The 16,671-nt window shown below is 38.9% G+C and overlaps 1 protein-coding gene across 6 annotated transcripts in view; it reads right to left on the reverse strand.

Annotated features, from left to right (window-relative positions):
* Positions 1-16,671, reverse strand: part of hdx (highly divergent homeobox) — a 19,218-nt gene continuing 2,547 nt past the window's right edge. Inside the window, exons 1-11 of one of the 6 annotated variants that reach the window (XR_015506940.1) lie at positions 15,475-15,542; positions 12,687-12,929; positions 11,631-11,777; positions 7,737-8,756; positions 5,145-5,198; positions 4,892-5,049; positions 4,031-4,223; positions 3,876-3,949; positions 3,700-3,789; positions 402-524; positions 1-318 (exon numbers count right to left, since the gene is read on the reverse strand). Coding sequence is in view for 4 of the 6 variants with exons in the window: in NM_001202495.1 (NP_001189424.1) it covers positions 172-318; positions 402-524; positions 3,700-3,789; positions 3,876-3,949; positions 4,031-4,223; positions 4,892-5,038; positions 5,145-5,198; positions 7,737-8,756; positions 11,631-11,777; positions 12,687-12,722 (2,031 nt within the window). In the remaining 2 variants the exon portion in view is untranslated. Of the gene's footprint in view, positions 319-401; positions 525-3,699; positions 3,790-3,875; positions 3,950-4,030; positions 4,224-4,891; positions 5,050-5,144; positions 5,199-7,736; positions 8,757-11,630; positions 11,778-12,686; positions 12,930-15,474; positions 15,586-16,671 lie in introns of those variants that run through there. The other 5 variants (XM_087280923.1, NM_001202495.1, XR_015506941.1 and 2 more) reach the window with 5 other exon arrangements.

The raw sequence follows: 16,671 nt of genomic DNA on the forward strand, positions 1-16,671 counted from the left end.
TTGTGTTGACTTAGTGGCATTTATTTGATAGTACCGGACCTGGCCAAGGCAGTCTGATATGCTATATGCTGTAGAAAATGACTCTTCAAGAGTCCAACAGTTATTGGTTGGTTTTCACAGGCACTATGTGGCACGTGTGAGTAACAGAAAAAGGTTGAAGCTGCCCTGCATTTATAGTCTCATCTGATCACAGTCCTCCTCCTCTGATACAGAGGACTCTTTCAGGATGTTGGGTGTCCCTGCGCCAGACTCGCTGTGGTTTTCCAGGCCTAGGTCCCAGTCCTCATTCCCTTTCTGAGGTAGACTGGCTAACAGCTCCTGACAACACACAGAAATGCGCGGATCAAATGAGATTTCTTTTGTTGCGAGTCGACAAACTCCATCCGTCTGTGTTTGCTCACCTGCTGTCTCTTTATGTTCTTGTTTTTCACCGCAATCAGCAGGCTATTGGTGAAGCTCTTCAGCTTTGAGAACCTCTGCCTCTGGTTCTGCAGCTCATTCTCAAGGAACTGCACTTCTTCATTCTGTGGGAACAAATCAATTATAGTTAACCAAAATTTCACTCATTCTCCATCTGACAATAAATCTGTCGGACATTTTAATCTCGGTGGATAAATTAAACCAAAAAGCATTTTCATATTTTATTTATTCAAATGTGTCTTTGTTTTACTTTTCTTCCTCTGTCAAGCCGGTGACTCAGAAACCAATCAAAGGTTTGTCATGATTGATTTTCACAGGTCTATTCATTGCAAGGAGAAAAAGCTGGATTAGCCTAAGGATATTCATTCATTTTCTTTCGGCTTAGTCCCTTATTTATCAGGGGTCGCCACAGTGCAATGAACCGCCAACTAATCCAGCATATGTTTTAAGCAGCGGATGCCCTTTCAGCCACAACTTAGTACTAAAATACACTCATACAAACTCATTCACACATACACTACCGCCAATTTTGTTTAACCAATTTACCTATGTCTTTGGACTGTGAAAGAAACCAGATCACCCGGAGTAAACCCACACGAACAAGGGGAGAACATGCAAACTCCACACAGAAATGCCAACTGACCCAGCTGGGGCTCAAACCAGTGCTCTTCTGTCTGTGAAGCAATCGTGCTACCCACTGCGCCACCGTGACGCCCTCTAACACAACTTTTAAGTCACAAAAATGAGGCAATAACCCCAAAACGAAAATTAGATTCATGCATTGAGCCCCTTTATAGGTTGTTTTCAATCACGTGGTTCTGGTGACACGCGAAATTCAGATGGAGGACAGGAAGTAAAAAACTGAATGGGAAACACAAAAAGTGCGTATTTTTGCGATTTATACCATATTTTAAAGGGGATATATAAAAAACAAGCACACGTTTGGCATGATCCTTATATCATGAAGAGGGCCGGGTTTTCTACTGAACTAACATATATTTGCCTGTCATCGAGGTGGTAGATACTGTATAAGCGATTACATGAAAAAGTACTATAGTAAATACTAGTGTTTGGAAGCATACTATAGGTAATTACTAGAATTAAATATAATTACTACGACAATTTATATTGTTGCTGTGGTACGGCACAACTGTAGTAATAAACAAATTATTCAATAAGCTTCAGTTTTCTACGCTATAATTCTACACCATTACAGCACCACAGTTTAAACTGATGTTATTTATTACAGTTTATCAGTTTACTATGCTACAGTATTCGGTAGCATTCATTAACAAAGAGTTGTACACAGTATACTTTAGTATGTGGTTCAAAACCTGTTTACTATTATCAATTACTAGTTTTCCCCTATGCGGATATCTTCCAGACATCACAAATGAACAGATGAAAGCATATTATAGTTTTTGACCTTCAACCTCACTCAATCCTGACTAAAACCAAAGACTCTAGAATACACAAGACATGTCACTCGTATAGTTTTGAATGGGGACAAGTGTAACGGTCTATATGACGAATGAAGCCCTGCCTACTAGCAAAGGAGCCAATCATCGATCGCTATAGACCAGTGATGGGTCACACAGTTTAGCTCCAACTCTAATCAAACACACCTGCTTATAGGTTTCTAGTAATCTTGAAGACTGATTAGCTTCTTCAGGTGTGTTTGACTAGTGTTGGAACAAAACTCTGCAGGGACACCGGCCCTCGAGGATCAAGTTTGCCCATCCCTGCTATAGACTGAAGAAGGAGCTCGTAACAGACGACTGTTTTACGACAGTTTGGTGGTTAACACACACATTGGAATCTCAGTGAATACTTGCTTCACAGGCATAAGAAATATATCCACATAAAGCTTGAAATCTGTTCTTTTAAATGAACCAACTACACCTGAAAACAGAAGTTTTTTAGGAACCGAGTGCGTAGGCCCTATTGGAATTGCTCCGTTTCTTCTTTTTCTTCTTCTTCTTCCTCTCCGGAATGAATCGCGATTTTGAGGGGCTAAACATGCCGAAAACTCACGAAACTTTGCACACACCTCAGAAGTGGCGAAAATTTACGTTTGTTAAGGGTTTCGGAAGTGGGCGTGGCAAAATGACTCGACAGCACCACCTATGCACTTTTGACGGACTAGCCCCCGAACTGCGAATCACGCACGCATACGAAAATTGGCACACACCTCAAACATGCCAAAACCTACAAAAAAGTCTCTTGAAGCGGAATCTCAAACCCAACAGGAAGTTGGATATTTTTAACTTTCTGTGGCAAAAAAATGGCGTTTTTGCCATTTCCAGGCATTGTATTTTAACGAACTCCTCCTACGGATTTAATAGGATCAACACCAAAATTGGGTTTTGTCATCTAAAGACCTTGGCGATGTTAAATTGCAAAGATCTAGAGTTTTCGTCAAAGGGCGTGTCCGTGGCAGCCTCGCAAACTTCGCCATGAAACAGGAAGTTATAACTTAGCCAAACAATGTCCGATCTGCCTGAAAATTCACATGGTTGATAAGATTCCTTTTCTGAAGGCATCTACATGCTAATCTTGAGTCACAGTTATAGCGCCACCTGCTGGCAGGAGAAAGTTTGGCATAAATCTGGGATTTTCTCAGGTTATTTATATATATCGGCTTAAATAAATGTTGCTCGCTGTTCTCTGTCATCCTGAGGGCACCAGGCGATGGTGAGCCCGGGTGCGAGGTCCCTATCATCTCTGCTTGCAGCTTTAATTGGTTTTGTAATCCGTATGTAACAAATGTGAGGTACAGTCCATTCTGTCAAACGCACATCACATGACAGCAACTACTCAAACACCCACAAACTTGTAAACAAAGAGTCGCTGTCATTTCTGGAGGAGATTCACCATCAAGACTAAGTTGTGGATTACTTCAGAAGAGCAGCGCGAAGCATTATCCAGAGGATGATCATTTGTAGAACCATAAATGAGGTTGGTGTTGTGATCTTGTTTATTTCGAGTGTGCATGCACATTAGCTTGGGCAACCTGAAAATATGCTGATTTGGTTTGATTCGAATGTTTAGAAATGAAACTTATGAGACAGTTGTTGTTTAATTTTATTGGTGCTTCCAAATATGTAATTTAATTGTAAGCTTGAAAAACAGTTTTGAAGAATTTGATGTTTTCCCTTTCAGACAGAATGCCCGAGCATACTGCCAAAGAAGCATTTTAAAGATGGCTGCCAAGTGAAATGACTTGCCTTAAAGAGACTTACAAAAAAACTGACCTCTGTTTCAATCAGCTCAGCTTACCTTGAACTCTAGGAGGTTTTGCATGTGTTCCATCTCTGTGGTCAACATGTCACCGTCGTCATCATCTTCATCTTCGACGATTTCAATTTTCTAGAATAAAGTTTCATGTTTGAGTGACTTTAAATTTGAGTTATCATTAAACCATTCAATGAAGCAAATTGTTAATGCGCTCATACCACATGTTTAGCAGGGGTGGAACCATCCGATTCATCATTAACGTCATTTTCTTTCAGATATAAATCACTGGCATCTTAAAAAGGAAACTATTATTATTATTTATTATAAAAAAGAATGTAATCTGATTAGTCAACAGCTTGAAAATCCCTCCCACCGTCAGACAAACAAAGTGACATTGCGTCATTGTGTTCGCTGGCCTCTCCTAGATCTGCAGTCTGAAAGTCATCTTCAGGGATGTGAGGTGAATGCGGCGCTGGCTGATTTGAGAACATGATTGGTCCTCCTTTAGGTGGTGGAATTTCAATGCCCATGAGACGGTACTTCCGTCTGCGGTTACCAATCCACGTCTGTCAAATAGAGATTTTAGAAAGGTCTTAAAACTACATAAAATTAAGCATTTATAAACCAAATTAAGTAAAAAATATGTCTCATTATTGAGAAACCATGTAATATGTGCTGTGCTGTGGCAACAGCAGCTAATCAGAGACTTAGCTGAATGAAAATAAATGAATAAAGATACATATTTCTGCAAATAAGATATCTAAGGACAAGATTTATTCATTTATTTTCTTTTCAGCTTAGTCCCTTTATTAATCAGGGGTCGCCACAGTGGAATGAACCCCCAACTTATTCATCATATGTTTTACGCAGTGAATACCCTTCCAACTGCAACTCAACACTGTAAAACACCCATACACTCTTGCATTCACATTCATACTCAACAGCCAAGTTAGCTTGTTCAATTCACCTATAGTGCATGTCTTTGGACTTTTGGGGAAACCAGAGCACCCGAAGGAAACCCACGCCAACAAGGGGAGAACATGCAAACTCCTCACAGAAATGACCCAGCCAGATTGTGCCACCCACTGCACCACTGTTACGCCCCGGAAAGGATTAATTTGATTGTAAATGTTGTCATAAATCTGGCCTAAATAATATTTATATAAAATTAACAGATTTGAAGATGAGATAATAGAATTGAACATGTGTTTTTACTGAAATAATAAAAGCTGACCTTGATGATTTCAGTGTCCACATTGAGTTGAATAGCTGCGGCTGCGATCTTCTCTTTGCACAGAGAGCCCAGGCTGGTCATGCCGTTATCCCAGTAGCGCTTCAGTGTGTACAAGTCTCTGTCGCTAAACTGCGTCCTGTCCTGCAGCTTAATAAACACTACACCTTTTATTAAAGGCCATCATCACAAACTGACAGTAAAATGATCTTTGATCAACGTATGTGCTAGAAAAGAGCTTATTTGTGGCACTCACCGTTCTTTTCCGGGAGTTACTGTGAAGCCAAAGAGCTGACATGTTACTTGTTACCTAAGGAAATACAACAGAATAAGTAAGTGTTAACTAGGCTTTCATGCTAATGCTAACGCCACAAGTTGGCTCAGGTTAACATGGTTGATAATCAAAATCAATAACATCTGCCAGACTTCCTGCTGCCAGTGGGTGGAGATATGGCTAGAACTGAATATTGTTGACATCTTTACACAAGCAATTTTTTTTCTCAAATAGGAATTGGATATTTGCTTCAGTTAAGCAACTTCCTGTTTGATGTGTAATGTAGCTGTGCGAGCATAAACAACATCTCTGAAAGTAAGATGCTCAAAGTTCAATCCAAAGGGAGACATTAGCTTTTACAGAGTTAGCTTAGCAAAGCCTACAGCGAATGAAGTTTGGGGACTACAAAAAAAATACATCCGGGTTAGTGAGATCACAAGGGCTTCCGGTTACATGCATTACCTTGCGTGCACACCCTGTGCAGAGAAGGGGTGTGGCCAGAGGCGCTGTAATGTTAAAGCAGCGAAAGCTAAAATAACATCCAAACGCTACTATTTCCACAGAGCTTCCTCTGTTTCTGTATTTGGGCTTCCAAAGGACACAACACAAAGAAAGAAGTGCTTACAGTTTAATTTTAACTATGTTCCAGAGAGTTATATAAAATATATATAGCTAGCATTGGACAAAGGAAAGCTTCCAGAATCTCTCTCAGCTCAGTGCTGGATTTGGCTAAAAACTCCACCAACTGACGAAGCTGTGGATTGTAAAAGTATTTTAATTTGTTAAATTGATCAACTTCAGGCACATTTTCTAGCGTTAATGGTATGTTGTAGTGAGAACATAAATAAGGATGTCAACAATGGGAAATGCTGTTTGGCACCGCTAACAATTTGGCTACAAATTTACATTTTTCAGTCAAACCGCTGTAAACACCCACAATCTTCAGTGAGCTTCTTTATATGCAGCTGTTTTCAGTGCATTCTACATCTCAAATAACGAACTCGCAAAAGATATGAGAACATTTTCTACTGACACATGCTTATAACCCGAATATATGTAAAAGACACTGTCAGATTTTATTTTAGAGAGCAGGCGTGAGCTGTGTGCTCTTCATTCTGTCTGATTCAGGCAACAACGCTGCTAACAGCTGCTCTGACTGGACTGTTTACACAACGCAATAGTGCGTGCTTGTAGGGGAGTGACGTGGAGCCAATCTGCGAATCACTGCACATTATGTTAGCAGACCAATTAGATCCATTTCAGAGGAACTAGGAAATATGACAGTGGTTTTTATGTTAGCCGAGTAGCTGTATATAATCAAAGTAAGATATATGAAAAAATAACGTGATTTTCTACAAGTGCAGCATGAGCACACATTGCTTTGCATCTTAAAAACACAACCAAGCCTTGAAAATACACTGCGGACCCTTTTAAGCATCACTAGCTTGTTAAAATCTTTAAATTCCTGTGGGTTCTGTCAATATCTCAGTTCCTCCAGGATCCAGTAAAAGAAAATTCAGATTTTTCAGAGTGAAATTACTTTTTTTTTTTTTTTTGCAAAATTTGCAACCAATTTGTTTTTAGTATTATATTACAATCAATATATATCATCATAAAACATTATAGTTATAACAGTGGTCGCTTGATATAACGTGGTTCAACTTTCGCTGCCTCGTAATTTTGCTGATTTTGTTTTGTTTTTTTCCAGCTCATTGTGTACTGCATCCTGATTGGCTGTAGACCACTGTCAATCAAAATCCTCTGTGTGTCCTGTACAGTACAAAATGCGTTCAGCTTGCAAAATTAACAAAAATCTTTAATCGCTAGCAGTTCGAGTTCCAACAAGGATGCAAAAAGGGTTGTAGCTGTCCGCAACAAGACCATCATAAAGGGGGTCACACACCGAATGCGCCATGCCACAAGGCGCCATGCAGTTTAGAATTTTAAACCTAGGTTTATATCAGGATACATACAGGTGGTGCAGGTCGGTGGCTGTCTGCGGTGCCCAGCTACGACTCAGGACACTGTTCATATTTCTGCCATGCCAGAGAGCGGCATCTGAATAAATTCATTTTAAATAGCATGCAAATGTGCGCGTCGGTTTTGTTACTTCCAACTGACATGTGATCGACATATTGGTTGTGCGAACCACTTAAAGATGGAGTCTGCTTTTGCTTTGTAGATCAGTGACTGCAGGAAAAACAACATTACGCTGGATGCCAACATTATCCACAAAAAGGCCTAAAAGCTTTATGAACTTTTTGCTGACAGCGATGAATATTTGCGCCTGACAACAGGTTTTGAGCTTTGGTTTCATTCTATAATACGTGACTTATTTTTCTACAAAAGTTTGGACTTTGAGAGTGCTTAAACAAGAGAGAAAAGTGTGAAAATGTTAATGCCTGTCTGAGAAAAGTGTGTAGTGAGGGGTTTTACAGCCTTAAAACATCTATTAAAATGGTAAAAAATATAGCTGACTACTTTACAGATTTCACCTACTGCAGGTTATTTTTAGAACGTAACTCCCACGATTAATAAGGGACCACTATATATCATAAACTAAACATTGCATACCTTGAGACAGGGAATTCTGGACGATGCCTGGGAGATCAGTTTTAATGGTAAGCTGATAGGGGACGATGATCTGTTCAGCAAGAAGCTGCTGGTTTTGCATCCCTTCTCTCCAAAAAGAGCAGAGTTTGAGAGGTTGAGCGCACAGGCTGACTGGCTCTTTTCTGATAGTCCTGGGCTGTCAACCAAGGCAGAGGAACCTGCGCTGGATCTCCGCCCACCATCCACAGATCCTTTACTGCACTGCATCTGCACCGCCATGTTCGCCAGCTCCTCTTCTCTGGAATATTCGTCATCAGCGTCTGCCGTTTCCATGGCAATCGAGAAGATCTCCGATGCATCGACCGGCCTCGATTTTCTCACCACGGTTTCTGGAGCGTTTCCTGTGGGAGGTCGCTCTCCTAATCCAGCCACGGTCAAAGCTTGCTGAACCTGAGCACCGCTGTCTACAGGACCCCGATGAGCCACAGACGTTTTTAGGGGGGAGGTAAGATTCCATGATGGAGGTTGAGATGTTCTGCATGGCTTGGCCCAACTGGGAGCGATTACTGCAGAGTCTCTGGATGTGACGGGTTTGAGTGCACCGGGACTGGGGATGATGGGGGCTTTACGCTGGATAGCGGCTGCAATAGTGGTGCGATGCAAAGCTGCATCTGTGCGATCATGACCTGGCAACTCCATTTCTGTGTGCAAGGGCAACGACTTGGTCCCTGTCCTGTTTTGAGCAGAAGCATCAAAGCAGCTGGCATATATGCCTGTCAGTATCACGTCACTGTGTCCGCTGAGCGGAGAGGAAGATGACGGAGAAGACGATGATGAGGAGGATGAGGCCTGTGGAGGAAGGAGGTGGGTCACTGAAGGGCCGCGCTGAATGTTCCGCATGGCTGCCATCTCTGCTGTTAACACTGATCCGGCAACAAACGCCCCAGCAGCGCCCAAGTGTTGATGGGGTAGACCATGAGCAGTAGCCCCATTCTGATCTGCCTTAGATGCCAACTTTCGCCGCTTGTTTCCTACCCATGTCTACAAAAACAAAAGAAAAAATGTATTGCCATATGGTTGGCTTGAGAAAGAGAACATTGAGAAAGAGACTGCGTTACAGAAACTGTATTATGGTGGGTTTTGAGTCCACATCTAAATGAAAACTCTCACCATCAAGTTCCAAACCTTTATGAATTTCGTTCTTCTGTTGAATGCAAAAAGAGCAGTTTCAGTCAACCCAGGCTCATTCTGAATACGTACCCCTATATACATTTCTGGAGAGCGCCAAATACGTCCCAGCAGCTACGTTTTTTTTGCAGTTTTTGTTTTCGCAAATCCACCAGAGGGCGCTGTGTATGCTTTTTCAGATCTCAAATTTCTCTTGTGAGTGGCATTCGTGCCTGCTTTTCTTGTGTAAATCCACCAGAGGCCGCTGTCAGCTGACCCACCCTTCTCCTTCTTAAAACATAACTGATATTGTTTTAATAAGCAATCAAGAAATAGAAAAGCATTCGCGGCAGCCACGTTTTAGAATTTAACAGATTCTCACCCTGTTATTTACTTGTTTATTTTATTTTTTGGCTTTTGTTTTTATCTTACCTGCTGCCGGACTCGTACCCCGTCGTCAGTCAACTTTGCTCCACGTCACAAGTCTGCCGACGTATGCAAAAACTGGTAATAGCGAAAAAGCTGTCCATATGGAGGTAAGCCGTCAGCTGGTAAGCGCCACAAGGAACTGCATCCTATCACCACATAGCATTCGTTTTAAAGACAAATTGTACCTCTGGCTATATAATTTGCGATCTCCAGAAATGTATTTACACTATTCTCCGCATACGACTGGGCGCAGCCATTTGAATCTTTTTGGCTCGAGACTTCCGGTCTAATTCATTTATTTTTAGACGTCAAAATTGGCTTGTTTTGCTGCTTGATGTTGCAAACTGATATTTTCTTATTTTATTATTCTATATTGTCTGTTCAGTCATGGACGCACTTGTTTGTAGAGCACGTAGTTTGACCATTTTCTGCCGTTTACTACTCATTTCTACCATAGGGAACTGAATCGAAAGTTCTTAATCGCAAAAGAGTGCACTTTTGCATTGAAGAATAAGGTCTATATATTCTTATATATATTCTTATATTCTTCCTATAATATAGGAGTACGTATTCAGAATGAGCCTATGTTGGGGATTACTATTGAATACTATTGAATTCCATACATTCTATAGTGGAGTGAATTCCATAGTAGTTGGCCATCAACTGGAAGTGAAAGTCAATGGTGACCAAACATCTCTTTAAGACTTTACCAGTGTCATACAGGACGCCCCCACGGTAGAGGTCTGCATTTTAAATTTCTGAATAAATCGTGGGAGCGGTCGGTAACGGGTTTAACTTGGGACTGGACCGGGCCATCTAGCAATATCGCTTCCGATTCCTGAGCGAGCGAGCACGCATATGTATGTGTGTGAATGAGACAGCGCGATGCTGTGTTTAGCTTGTTTATAGCTTTGTGAGTGTGTGTGGGCGTGAATGAGAGAGAGAGAGAGCTTTGTCTGTGTGTGTGCTTGGTGCTTGTGTGTGTGTGTGTGTGTGTGTGTGTTTATACAGACAGCTTGTTATAGGCTGTCTGGACTCTGTATTGCTGGGTGGTTTTCGGTTTTGTTCTCCCCCCCGCTCTTTAGCCGGATCAGGCGCGGCGGGTAGAAAACGGGGCGGGTCGGGCAGTGGACAACAAAAGCTGAATATAAGCGGGAGCGGTCAGGTTCGGCCTAAAACCTGGCAGGAGCGTGATTCAAAATTGTCTCGCGCGGATCTCTACCCTGCGGTTTGCATATGCATATTGCATCTGTCGAAATAAAAAAGTCTATAAACATTGTAAAAATGCATTAAACATAACATTCTTAGTTATAGTTCTAAGATGTCTTTAGTTTGCGTGTGAGAAACAGAAATTGTCAAATTGATTTATGTGATTATTTTATATTGAACTGGAATGATTTCACTAAATAAAGACGAGCGCACAAAGCCATAACACTACACTGTTGTGTCCTCATAATCAATTAAAACTGCACATGTATGCCAAGTGATGTAATAATGTCATGTAATGTAATAACTCTAAATAATGTGATAATTATTACATTACTATTGTAATGAAATGTTCATAATGTAATCAATTTTCTTAAAATGTAATAAAATGTTGATCTTATATTGCAATGTCTTACATTAAACAACTTTCACTGTCATATCTGTAATAAGCTATTTAAAAATAAAAAGACTCCACTGTTTGTTTAAACTACCTATAAAAGCACCAGATTCAAATATGCATGCAATAATATTAATAACTACTCCTAATACTCCTAATTAATAACTATGTACTTTTCTGGATAAAATGTGAGTTGCGCAACATCAATATCTCTGCTTCAGAGCATCATAGAGACATGGGGTTTAGGGCTTTTGACTGGCAATAACTAGCTAACAATCAACTATGTACTTTAACATGCTACATATTAGATGAAGTATGTTAGCATAAGCTAGCCACGTTAAAACATGCTAGTAACATTAGCTAAAACATTTAATGTCATGCTAAAAATGCCCTGTTATGTTCACCTAATTAACAGGTTGCTAGCATTGAGCTAGTCATGCTGTCATGATACCAATCCATATACAATCACCACAAACCAGAAGAGACATTTCGTATTTGTAACAAACTTTCTACTAACAAACTGATGACATTGTGCCATTTCTTTTAACTTTAAAAAACTTATTAACTTTTCAACTTTTAATAGATATTTAATTAACTTATGTAATAGTTGTTTATGTATTGATATCAATTGTGGAAATGTACATAATGCTAGACCACTAAATGGAAAAAAAAAGCTGCAATTATTTATAAATGAACAAAAGGAAACTCATGCTTACTCGAACCACGCTGAAGTCAAGTTTGGTCTCTTGAGCACACTGCAGGATGAGCTGGAAGCAGCTCTTGCTCTGATTGGTCATGCCGTTCTCATAATAGCGTTCCAGGATCCGCTGTTGCTCGGCAGTAAATACAGACCGCAAGTTCATCTGTAAGATGAAAAGGATGTTAAATGAACAAGAACATCAATAACAGCCTACTGTATTAACAAAAGTCATTCTCAAAACACATCTTAAAGTTAAAGAAGCCCATATTTGAGCTTTTCATGATGGGATAACTGCTACACAAGCAGATGATAATAACTATCATTACAGAGTTTCTAAGGATTTCTCTTAGACAGGTAATGTTTTGTTTTAAAACTATTTTAGCTTCATGCAAAGCTGATGTAACGTTAGATGTTGTTGTTACAAACGGGATATATCTTCAAAGAAGTGTTGTTCAGCCACTAAAATCTTCCGATGAAAGATTGATAAGACTATTTTCAGTTTCATAAGGGACCTTTTACAGCATCTATAATGTAGATTTTAATTAGTTTACCAACAAAACACAAGTAAATAGCGCTATTCCGCCTAGTCTCTCCCTATATTGTTTACCATGCAACTCTAAATATTCACTCTGACATAGCATGTCAGTTTGGCTTGCTCAACGCCGGACAAGCACTAGTCGCTTTTAACACATGAGAGAGGGTTCTTTTGCTTTGCTAGGAGGTGTGGCTCTAGACGGCAGGGGAGGGACTGTGATTCAGAGATTTATGCTAAGCTTTTAGCATTGTGAAAGATCACCTACTGCACCTTTAACTGAACATTTTCATTTTGGGCTAAACTATATACTAGAATACATTAATTTATTTTCATATTTTGACACTTTTGTTCTTTTAATATGGATCTTCACATGCATTTTTATGAACTTGTGTTTGACACAATGCTGTTTATCACATTAACATGAATTTGTTTGGTTACATCTATTATAGCATTGTACATCATTATATTAATTGTACATTATTATATTAATGTGAATCGCTGAGTTTTTAGTGCATATGAGCTTGTAGGCATACTCACAGTGTGAATGCTCCTCTTTTCCAGCCATTTTTCCATCCCTCTGATGGATGTGCTGAGAGACCCCAGGAATCAGGTTGATTAATCTGAACATGCAGCAGAGACGCACTGCTGGGTGTAAATCTATTCACACCAGCATTCAGCCATCTGCTTTTAGGAGACGTTTCTGGGAGGAAAAAAAGCTGTACCAGGGAGGACGTTATAAACACATGTGTTCCTGCACGCTTCAGGTTAGACTCCCCAGATCTGAAAAAGATCACAACATTCATACAGCTATTATTATACTAGGGTTGTTGCGATACCATAAATTCATCTTACGATACTATACCAGCTGAAGTATCACGATACCAAGTAGTATTGCGATACTGTAATTCATAACTCAAATTATAAAGAAAATTGTCAGAAATACTTTATTTTACATGTTATAATAGGTCTCCTTGAATTTAATTAATTTATTTATTATTAAATTAATTATTTAATTATTTGCATGTCACTTCACCTAAAATGTATGCATTCTTTTTGTTTATTTTGTAGATAACTGACCAACAAAATACATTAAAATAAAGATACAAATTATACCAAATAATTTGTAACAAAAAACACATTTTCCCAATCCCAACAAAATTAGGCTATATGGGGTGGTCAAAATAGTTTCAATGTTTTCTGTTGCTATTTTGGGTTTTTCATCAGTTGTTTTTTTTCCCAGTCTTATCAGGAAACAATCCAAAGTAATTTAAAATTTCATTTTGTGACTCATTTGAAGAGATTGTTGCGTTTGTTGTAGCTACTAAATTGATTTGGACTGGAACAGAAATGGACCGATTTAGGTGTGTTTGAAACATCAAAAAACATGCAACTTAATAGTCCTAATAAAAAGGTTTATTGTTGCTTAAACGTGTGAGGATTTTAGTGACTTTTCCGCATGCAACTTTATTGTATTACAAACTACAGTAGTACCGCTAGTATTTTGCAGCAATAGTATCGCGATTCTACCATAGAACCGGTAAACCATGCAACCCTATATTATACTCAATATTGTAGTTGTACTTTTATTAATTGAGTTCTGATTTAAACAGTCCATTAATATATTAAACATTTAAATAGACTATTTTTATTTTATTTTCAGCATTACTTTTTTTCCAGAAGAATTTAGTAATACTTTTACAATAAATAGCTTTTGTGAACAATTTGTGGCCGTGGACTTATATGCCACAAATATATTTTAGGCAACAGTAAAAAAACTAATTGTTTGAGTCAAAATTATTATTTATTTTATGACAACAGTGATTAAAATATTAAAATAATATAACCAAATAAAAAAATGTATTGTCATATTTACAGGAGATAATTTACATAATGTCTTAAATGAAGATGATATTATCTTGACTTTATCATCTTCTATGAAGACATTTTGTATATTTCCTCCCATACATATTAATTTTCTCTTAGTCCCTTTATTTATCAGGGGTTGCCACAGTGGAATGAACCTCCAACTTGTCCAGCATATGTTTAACGTAGCGGATGCCCTTCCAGCTGCAACCCATCATTGGAAAATCCCATACATATGTCAAAATTATATTTTTGATTAGTAATATAAACAGCTAACAATTTTCTCATTATTTAAACTTTTTGAACCCTCATATTACAGATTTTCAAATAGTTGTATCTTGACTAAATATTTTCCCATCGTAATAAACCATACATCAATGGAAAAAGTATGTTCAGTATATACATCTCCAAAATAGATCCTTTCTGTTGGTTTTGTTGTCCAGGGACACATTTGTAAACATAAAAAAGCTTATTTTGATTTACATTTGATATTAATAATGTATTGGTGAACTATTGGAACTGAGCTAACGTGAACCTACGGTGAACAGCTGTATGTTAATTAACACAAAGATAAATAATAAACATTTAAATAAATGTATTGCTCATTGTTAGTAACTGTAAACCTAGGAATCATATGAAAAAGTTCCTGCCAAGCAATAGTCCGTCCATTTGTTGCTGTGCAATACAACTATTTTACACACAATGAAAGAAAGATTGAGATGTGACTTTCATAACACTGTAAAATCTAAAACTCGCCCGAGAAGATAATGATTTTATTTTAATATTTATTAGCATCATGACCTCATACTACGGTGATCAAAACCAAAAGACAGTGTGTGCATCAGTGTGTTTGTTGTGATGTGTAGCGGTGCTGATGCGGTTTAGCTGCAGTGCTAAAGTCTCCATCCCGCGCCATTACAACAGTTCACAGCAAACACAACACTCCTCACATCCACCGTGTCACTGCTGCTCGGACTGCTCCTGGTAAACACGCAGCTTACATCATTCATCCTGTGAATGTTTTGAATGTTCTCGTGTTCATTGCCAGCGTTTCATTAAATAACATAATGTAATGCATTCGCGCTCGTGCACGAAATCATATTAATAACGACATCATTATCAAACGGAGCTAAAATGGGCACTCGGCCCGACCCCTTGCTCCGGCTCATCGCGTGGAGAAAATGTTTGGACGCTGAGGTTAGAAATGAAACAAGAGGCGTCACTAAACTGAAGTAAACCGGTGAAATAAGAGAGAGAAATCCCTGACGCGCGCGCTAGTGCACGAGACAGGCCCAGGAGGCCACGCGCGAGCCAAATCCAAAACGCGAAACTTTTAAAAAAATTATTTTGCTTTGCTTGTAAAACGACACTGGTTTAAATGTATGACACTTGCTGTTTGAATAAGGAACCGCGCTGTCTATACCACCGTACATTATTGCTGATTGTATTAAACGGGAGGTACCTTTCGTAGAAAATCAACGGCCCCCTCGAATTCAGCAGATTTCTTTACGAATCCCCTGGCTAGACAATGAAATCAAAACGTCCGATCATCAATTCTAATCATGATCGTGACGTCAGATGTGACACGAGCCAATGGAGCTGCAGAATCATCGTTATGACATTGTGGACCCCGCCCACCGCTGTTAGGTGAGGGTGAGAGCTTTCAAAGGAAAGACCACTGATGATACTCATCAGTACAAGTCAATGGGAACGAAAATGCAAGCTCAGTCTTCATTGTTCTGAAAAAAATTATTAATACTGTAACATAACATCATCATCACTTCATCATAAATGATTTTAAATAATTAGTTTGTCTCTGGAAGCAAAGACATCTTAATTAAGCTGCTTTAGGGTCAGACAGAATGAAAAAAATGCTGCAAAAATAACCTTATTTTCATTGAAGATTTTTTTGGAAACATTTTTTTAGGTAGGGGAGAGTGGGGACGGAAGTACCATTTTTCATAAAAACCTAATTTTAACATATAATGTTTTAAGCAGAAATATATTTTATAACCCACAACATTGGACAATGGACAATTGTCATTTAATAAGAATATTTGGATACTCAATATTGACAAAAATGTCTGATAGAACCTTATAATTCTCAGGTAACAAATTGTTACAAATGTATTGCCAAAGCATTTAGAAAATTTACATTAAAAAAGAACATATACATATATTTAAAAAGCACAGTATATAGCAGTAGTAGTAAAAAAATCTCTCTCTCCTGATTAGGTGCCAGTGGTTTAGGCTTGGGATTGCATGATGATGTTGAATATGTCTCCAATTCTCATGAGAAGAGCCAGCCCAACAGATGCTGATTGCCAAAAGTCAACCTAGCAGGCTATATGCAACTGAAAAGCCTTTAGTTTAGTGTCTGCTGTTGGTCGTTCAGGCAGCAGTGAACAAAGTACAGAAATTAGGCATTTGAGCCAAGCCGAGCCCAGCCAAGGTTGGAACCAGCGACCTTCTTGCTGTGAGGCAACAGCGCTACCCACTGCGCAACCCATGAAGGAATATAATATAATATTCATTCATTTTCTTTTTGGCTTAGACCCTTTATTAATCCAGGGTTATCACAGTGGATTGAACCGCCAACTTATCCAGCATATGTTTTACGCAGCTGATGCCCTTCCAGCCGCAAGCCATTACTGGGAAA

This window comes from Danio rerio, chromosome 14, assembly GCF_052040795.2.
Source record: "Danio rerio strain M-AB ecotype USA chromosome 14, GRCz13ab, whole genome shotgun sequence".
Taxonomy (NCBI): Eukaryota; Metazoa; Chordata; class Actinopteri; order Cypriniformes; family Danionidae; genus Danio; species Danio rerio.